The 8,820-nt window shown below is 41.2% G+C and overlaps 1 protein-coding gene across 1 annotated transcript in view; it reads left to right on the top strand.

The window, feature by feature from the left end:
- Window positions 1–435: 435 nt before the first annotated feature.
- The window catches only part of dph6 (diphthamine biosynthesis 6), a gene marked incomplete at both ends in the record, with an annotated part of 55,148 nt that continues 46,763 nt past the window's right edge, over window positions 436–8,820 (top strand). Inside the window, 3 exons of the mRNA XM_083924570.1 lie at window positions 436–458; window positions 792–883; window positions 2,249–2,433. Coding sequence (XP_083780696.1) covers window positions 436–458; window positions 792–883; window positions 2,249–2,433 — 300 coding nt within the window. The remainder of the gene's footprint in view (window positions 459–791; window positions 884–2,248; window positions 2,434–8,820) is intronic.

Here is an 8,820-nt window from a genome sequence, read left to right as displayed (position 1 = left end):
TATTGTATTAATTACTGTTGTTTTATTATACTTTTATTTATATTTTAATGTTTTTAAATGGCATGTCTCTTGTTTGTGTCATTCATTATTAGTAATGTGAACACAATTAATTCACTTCTTATTGAAAATGTCACAGTATTTATACAAAGATTTTTAACTTTGAACAACCTGGCAATACTTCACTAATAATCATTATTATGATCATGCCTGTTAAATAAAACTTTGATAGAAAAGAAAGAGAGAAATGCAAGGGATCGATTTTCTATCAGGCATATTAGAGGGCAACTCTGTATGTAGAAGGGTCCTTTAAGAACCCGGAAGTCTAGCTCTCACATGTTGTGTACATTCACCGGTTGCTAAGCACAGATATCACGTTGTGTACCATTACAGACAATACTTTTGATGTCATTAGTCTCTTGAGCAAAAACTAAGACGATGAGAGTGGTCGCGTTAATAAGGTAACCACGTTTGTTTGCTTTCACTGTCTCACAGTTCTGTCACTGACGCCTTTTGCTTGCATGGCAGTGACTCTCAGATGGATTGATGTCAACAAACGCTTCAACAAACAGAACAAGTGCTTATGAGGGGTATTGTATTTCGCCTGTGACAAGACTAGCGCACAGTAGCTAATTCAGTACAGTACAGTACAGCTACAGACACGTTCAATCTTCACTGATTATTAATGCTGCTGTATTCCCAGATCACTAACCGTACGTCCCTGATAATGTATACGTCCGCATTGTTTCAAACACAGCTTTACCTTTGTGCCTATTTATCATGCTGTGTTCCAGTGGGGGCAAGGACAGCTGCTACAACATGATGCAGTGCGTCGCTGCTGGGCACCGGATCGTAGCTCTGGCCAATCTCCGTCCTGCTAACACAGGTGAGGAAGATGCGCTGCTGCCTGGGGTTTATGTGATCTGCAGGGCCTGCAGTGGCTGGGCTATATGGGCCAGCCAGCTGCATTTCTGCGGACCAAGAAACTACACAATCGAAGTACGGCAGAACTTTATGTAACTTACTTTAAATCCCACAGTAGGGTTTGTAGAACGCTAGACCAGGGGTCTTCAATAGGGGGTCTAGGACTCTAAGATGGTCCTCAGAGTTACTGCAGGGGGGTCCGTAACATAGTTTAATATTTCCAACGTTTCTCCCCCCCAATAAATATGTCTGTAAATCTGTACACTAACATGAATGCAATGTACTATTAGCAAAGATACATTTGTGAATAAATAAATACATTTACACAGTGGCGTGCACAGGGGGGGCAGAGGGGGCGGTCTCCCTCTAGGAGCCAAAACGTGTGCTAAAGTGCCATTTAGAGCCAAAACATGTGCTAAAGTGCACTCTAGGAGCCAAAACATGTGCTAAAGTGCCCTCTTCAGCTGCGATGATGTGCTATATGTGCCCTTTTCCCCGTTCCACCCCTGCCCTTTAAGACGTCTGTGCATGCCACTGCATTTACACAACCTTGATGACAGGCTTACTGGCTTATATGGTCGGTAGCCATGGATAGATACAATTAAGCTTATGGATTCAATGTGACTTCCAAATTCATGTTTAACATTAACACATAATGTATAAATATATGACTATGTTAATAATGATCATTGTAACATTTAGTAATTAATGCACCATAAAAGCTGGGTGTATAATGCCCTAATATTTGATAACACTAGTGTAACTAATGTATGATTTGCAACTATTGTCAGTCTTACATTATAGTAAATTGAATATCTTTTTTTGATCAGTTTTTGATCACTTTGGTAAATATGATGCTCATTTCTCAGGATTTTCAGATGTGATGAAAAAAAAAATAAATCTGCAGATATAGGATAATGAGAATTTAGCTAAAATTACTGACCCCCTATTAGGTTATGTTGTTGGTTCCTGTTGTATTGAATTCTCTATATTCCCAAAGAAAATAAAGAATCAAAACACAATGAAATAAATATCCATATGAAATACAAAATACCCAATTGTGAACCATTTTGAGTTATTATTATTATTATTACACATTTATTATACAAATGTTCAAGGTGATATTTAGTGATCATTGGTTTAAGTTCTTTTTATTAAATGTTGACTTTTAAAAAAAACAACAACAAGTTACACTTTTATTTAATTGTGTCACTCCATTACCAAAAAAAATGCAACATCACATACGCATTATTACTGTTTATCAGACACACACATCAGTGGCTTAGAACCACACACTGACCTAAATACCCTTTCCTCCATGCCACAGATGAACTGGACAGCTACATGTACCAGACAGTTGGCCACCAGGCCATTGAGCTGTATGCTGAAGTCATGGATCTGCCCCTGTACAGACACACCATCCAGGGCTCAAGCCTGGACACCAGCAGAAACTACAGTGTGACACAGGGGGATGAGGTGGAGGACCTATATGAGCTGCTACACCTTGTCAAGGTAGGCATCTCCGCAACCACAATTAGTGAGAAATAAAGGATTTCCTTCTTTTAACATCTTGTGGGTTTGCAGGTTTCCACCCAGGTCCTCTGGCCAAAAAGCCTTAAGAATCCCCCCCCTCTTATTTTCCATACGCACACATACATTTTACTAGTTTAATTATATTGTTGTTATTTATAATAGATACTTTCAACGCAAATAGTTACTCACACAACCTGAATGATACAGTATTGTTGTACTGTATGTTTCTATTATATCAACAAGTACTAGCTGCCGTATTGAAGATATAGGGCAAAGCAGATTTGTTGTTTCAACTTTTTATAAGCATAACAATCAGCCAACTGTATTTGCACACACAGAAGAAAAAAATCGGCAATTCTGTCCTACCATTGTCCTCATTCTTGCACCAGCCAAACTTAAATCCAATATTCAAATTCGATAGCTGTTTGCAAAAACGTCTCTTTGTCTTGTGTTGTTTCAGCTTCTTCATGTTGCATTTATTTGCTTGGCTATTTTTTCAATTTTGTACTGGACAGACACAGTACAATCCAATTTAATAACGCCCTTCTACGTATAACCTCAATATATGCACACACACACATACTGTAGATATACACAAAGCTATGTATGCACAAATGTATTCATTATAAAAATAAGCAGGGTGGTTGTACAAGACATCTTCCAACAACTCAAAGAAAAATGAACAAATTACATGAATTAATGAAGTTTGACCATACATCTGGAATGTTCAGTGGCTGGCTTCATTGGGTTTATACAATGGTCATAGTTTCGACTCCATGACACTGACATATGCTTGGCTGCTTTTTTTAGCGAACAAGCTCTCAGAGCACTACTAAACTTCTCATCTCGGCTAAGGTTCATGACATATGTCACACTGTGGAGATGTTTTACAAGTCATTCTTTGTGAATTCAGGGTCACTTTGTAGCCCATCAGCACTGTCTCAAAGAGACCCTGCCTGTCTAGTTTTAGCTGGCCTGCTGTACGCTAACAGCCCTTAGCACCTATTGTAAAGTGCAACCAAGCAGCTCAGTAGATTAAAAAGCTATGTTTGTGCTTTTAGTCTGTCTTATTTAGCATGTCTTGATTTCACTTCAAAAGTGCCGTAAGTTTTCTCTGCCAAAAAAAAAAGCTGTGCCAGCTGTATCAGTTATTTAAAGTTTTATGTGTGAAGTCAGAGAGAGAAAGATAGGTGCCCCCAACAACTGGCTTCACAGGAAAAATCCCATTCTCACTTGACAGAAGATCAGATGCGAAAATTAATCACCAAATTAATATTTCATCAAATACCATTTTTGCCAGGACATTGAGAAAATATTCATTTCATGCCAAATTATGTATGAGACCTCTGTGGTCTGATGTGGTGCGGGGTGGCTGACTGACGGGTTTGAGACAACTGCATGTGTGTTTAACACACCGCTGGCACTGCCTGCCTACCTGACCGCCTGCAGCCATAGGGAAGCTACCTGGACGCACACTTCAACAGCTTTCCCCGCTGTCAGTGCAAACAAGGTGTGGGATTGATCCTGTGTAACACCTTTTCCTCCTCTGCATCTACACACAACCTGTCATTTTAGCTTGCAGCATCAAAATTTAAGAGCTTCTTATGGGATGGTGGATAGGAGTTTGTTGGTGAGATGGGAGTTGGCTTGACGTGGTGTAAATGAGAGAGGGGGGGAGGGTGGTGCTTGATTCCTGTTGGTCTTTGTGGAGACATGTTCATCCGGAGCTGAGGACCGCTCCAGGGTATCTGCATGTCTGCACACCGCCTGGGTGGCAAGGGCCAGTTAACCCGCCTTAGGGCATTTTGCGCCCTCTGCCTGACTTTCTTTGTCGTCTTCTGTCTAAATCGCAGGCTTTACGCATGCGGCTACATGAAAAAGATCTTGTTTGTGTGTTTTCTTTACACACATTTATACGGTCCAATTTCTGGTTTTGGGGCTCTCCTGAGTGTTCACAGTCAAATAGCGGACAACTCACTGGTACGTGATGCAATATCCCATCTCTGCCTGTGGTCAGGGCTCTAATTGTAAAAGGCTGCTAATTTCCGATTTCCAGGGCTTCTCTGGTCTGACCTCACCAGTCAGACGGGCCATAGATCAGGGCAGCTGGACTCCCATGGGGCCCTCACAGGCTAGCAGACCTCCAGTCGTCTCCCCGTTTACCCCTCTCACCATCATCAACAGACCTGCACCGTAAACAACAGGCTTCCTCTCTCTCTCACTGAGTGATGTCAACCATAAGAATGCAACTTTATTCTCACAAATTTCTAGTTACTGCTCTCTTGAATGCTTTTTTGCCGTTTTCACTAATCGATAGGTTTACTTATGTGTACCACATGGTGAAGGGTAGTAAACGCATGCAAGTTACATGTCATTGCATCCTCTGTTATTAGAAACTAACACAATTCTGTCAGGGCGTCTCAAATCTCCTCTTTAAATGTCATGGACTATATTCACATTCAGTTATGTTCAAGACATACAGTATACCTGGTTTACTAAGCAAAATAATGTCTTTGTTCTTCCACCATAAAGTTTATGGTGTTGTTGATTGGTGATGGAAATTATAGGCGGGGGAGGGGGCTGCACTTCTTTTGATAATGAGCCGTTAAATCACCCTTACTGGAAAAGAACTGTTTTTGCATGAAAAAATGCGCCCTGTTTGGAAAGTGTGATATTTTGAAAGATTCTTTCTAGCAGTTTGAATTAATTAGAAGTTACACGATTATATTTGGCAAATGACACTTGAGCATAGATGAAAGATTTTTTTTTTCTCAGATCCAGAGTTGATGAGTTTTAAGTGGATGTTCGTCCCTCCTCCTCCTTTTGAGATGCTGGCAACAGACCTGTAGCATGAGCCAACAGTGCCATCTATAGATCATCCCAAGAAGCTGACAAACCAAAGGCACTCTCTACACTCTGGCCTCTCGGAGAATGTTTGCAGCCATTCAAAAGATTCAAAGGAAGAGATCATATTCTTCAGAGGCATTGTTGATGGAGGAAAAACCCCTCAATTATAATAGGAAAAAAATGAGCCGTCCATCCCCTGGCAGTAGTGATAATGGCAGAAAAACAATGTGGCCCTATCCTCGGCCTCTTTGCTCTCATCGCTGGCTGTGTATGGCAGTGTGTCTTTGAAGTGTGTAACCTGATAGACATGCAAGCCACAGCATACCCCATCCCATCCTGCTAGGTGCTGATCTTTGAACCTGCTCTTTGAGGGGGAGAAATAACAGTTTTGTCAACGGTGGGGGGTGGATCATTCACTTTTGCACATCTATGACTGTAGAGGTATATTTTTATAGCATAGGGGAGGTTCTTGTGTCAGGCTTCAACGGCAAGCTACTTGAATATGAACATTATGTGAAAAGATAACTGTGTAAGTATAACATTTTGATTGAAATACTCTCCCTTTTTTTCTTATGTCAAAGTATCCTTGTTGGTGTGTATTAAGAAATTGGATTTCATAGGCTGTGTCCATACTTCATGTGTGTGGTTGGGCTGCTCTTCCCTACTGTGATCTGCTCTGATGTGTGATACAGATCAGCAGTGTCAGTCACCCCTGGCTGTAATGCCAGTCCCCCCGAAGGCCTGCAAAAAAACCCTCATATTAGTCATATCACATCCCTCAAGTCCTTTATCCTTCTCTCTGTGCTCTGTGACCTGACACAGTGGCTCTTTATGCCGTGTGACCCTGCTCATGTGTGTGTGCGCACGCGTGCACGCTCGTCTGTTCAAGGTCAGGTCAAATCGGGCCTCTGTTACATGATAACAGGTCTATCTCTGTTCCCCTTGCACACCTCTGCATCTCTTATTTGCCCCAGTTTTCCTTCTTTCAACACTCTATGGTCGGAAGGCATGCTCTCACTGTTCTCATCTGTATACACCCGTTTTCTCTCTGCCAACTATAAAATACTTATTTAGTATGGATTAGAAGCTTTTATTTTTTTGTATTAGAATTTTCTGTTTTTCAGCAAATAGAACATTTTGCAAAGATGTTGTGCCTTGCAAGTAGCACAGCCTAAAGGGCATGGATAGCAGTGAGTTTTGGGAGGATGCAACTAGAGCTTCAATCACTTGATGTAGTGATAGATAATTTATTAAAAAAAAGATAGTGACTCTATTGCAGCAAATCTACAACCTCTGAGCTGATGAATAAAGACAAAGACATTTAAGCTCATTACAGTGATGAGGAACAATAGATGATATCTACACACACGTTCTTTTCTGCCAGCTCTAATTAGCAGCACTGTGACATCTCTGTCGTACTGAGACCCAGCTTTGAGAACGATGGGAATGTTACTTTCAAATCTAATTTCATATCCCCTAATGCGTTCGACTTTTCAGAAACACTGCTTTATTTTTTTTGGATATCTGTATCGCCGGTCAGTTAACACCCATCTTCCTCCCTTTTTTTAATTTATCAAACTGTTATTTTTTTTTTTCTAGAGACATCTGGGGGGATAGTCTTGAAGAGGTGCACTGAGACCTTTTGCCTTTGTAGATGAAACGTTCCTTTCCGTTGCTTTGTGTTAAAACACCTTGTTTTCAGTGAGATAATCCTTTTCTTAAACTTGCACACACTCTCCCATTGCCTGGTTCTCCTGACCTTTATTACATACACACACACACACTTCCCCCCTCATCCTCAGCCTCTAACCGCTGCTCCGTTATCGACATTAGCAGACAAGAGTGGGGCCCTCTGAGATCGCAGAGGCAGTCTGTCCACAAGTCCAAACATTCTTTTTCATTCTTTCCTCTCCTTCGCTCTGTCTTTCCTTTCGTCTACTGGCATCTTTGTCTCCACTGTATTGTCGTCGCACTTTCATCTGGACCCTTCAGAAGCCTTGGCACCGCGTTGTTACGAGTGCCCTGATGGAGATGTATCCTGCTGCGAGGAAAGGAAGGAAAGAGGAGAAAGAAAGGAGCAGAGAGGAGGAGGAGGAGGGCAGGCAGAGGAATCTCCAATTGAACCAGGAGCTCGGCTGTATTGATTAGGGAGCTGAGGTGTTGTGAGACAAGTCGTTGAGGAGGGGTGTGAACTATGGAGGAGGGGGGGTGGTCAAAATCAAACACACAGTCCTTCTCTGATTACCGGCATGGTGCAGCATTAGACGTACATTGGGGGCTCAACAGGAAAATGGATTTCTTTAAAAAGCTGCTTAATACATAAATCATGACCTCTGGGGTCACAGCGGGGGTTTAGGAGATCAGATCAATAACAAAGCTAATGCAAGCTTGTTGTAGCTGGTTTGTGGTGCAGAGAGACCTCTAAATGGTGTTATTGGAAGAAGCTTACAAGCAGTTTAAAACCAATGGAAAATCACTTTGCTGAAAGTTTTCTTTTATTATGTTTTCGGTGCAAGTTGAGAGCGCCGTGCTTCAGTATTAAGTCAGCGTGAGCTAGTATAGATTCCCTCAAACAGCTGTCTCTCTGTCGCCTCTCTCTGTGATAGCCATTGTTATCTTTTCCTTTGGTCTGAGACTGCTTGTATTTATGTTGGTCGGCACAGTGGCATCGGGGTTGAGATTGCAGGCTTGTTTTGCACATGAGGAAGGATAGCATTAGCGCTGAGATAATGGCGCTGTGTATTGTTCGCTGGCCGTGTGGAAGTGGTGGGACAGGATCTATTAGACGCAGGCCCATTTCCCTCCAACTGACGCTAACAGTCCCCACAAACATTAGATAAAGAGCCTAGCCTCAAGCCTTTGTAATTTGTTTGTATTTTTCTGCTTAATGTACTTTGCTCAATCTTGTTTAGCGATGATGGAAGCTGATAGCCTTATCTCGCCTTGCCAAGGGCATGAGCCACTACTACTGCTTGGTTGAACATTGTTCCAATGAAGAATGTGTGTGTTTATAGTCTTTTTTCTGATTTTATTTTGATACTGGATGAATGGTAGATGTACGTATATAGTAGTTATTTGCATTTTGAGATATTGGCTAATATGTTTTTTTATGCACTTATGTAAATGTGTCATTATAGAAAATGTATCACTATAATTTCTCTTTTGTTTGATAGTTTGTATTCAAAATTGAAGGAAATGCTGTGATAATTTTTCCAAGCCTGGCTGACCAAATTTGATTTCTTTTCTCATTTTTGTCATTGTGTGTTTTGTCACTTTTTCTTCAAAATGCCTTTGGATGTCCTTCCTTTCAAAACAACTGCCACTACTTTTGATCATCAGAGATCTGTTGTTGCATCTTCACTGTCACCCTCAATGAAAATGTACTTTTTCAGTCTCTCTGCTTTCTCCTCATGAACATGTCAGGTGAAGCTGAACATATGAAGCTAGATTTGCATTCCACAGGCTAACGTGCCGCTCTATTTGGATTTGTTTTAATTTAAGCCCCGTAGAAGAGCGTGA

Source organism: Echiichthys vipera, assembly GCF_963691815.1.
Source record: "Echiichthys vipera genome assembly, chromosome: 12".
In the NCBI taxonomy this organism is placed as follows: domain Eukaryota; kingdom Metazoa; phylum Chordata; class Actinopteri; order Perciformes; family Trachinidae; genus Echiichthys; species Echiichthys vipera.
Note: the sequence above shows the minus strand (reverse complement) of the source record. Positions and strands in the feature narration are given on the sequence as shown.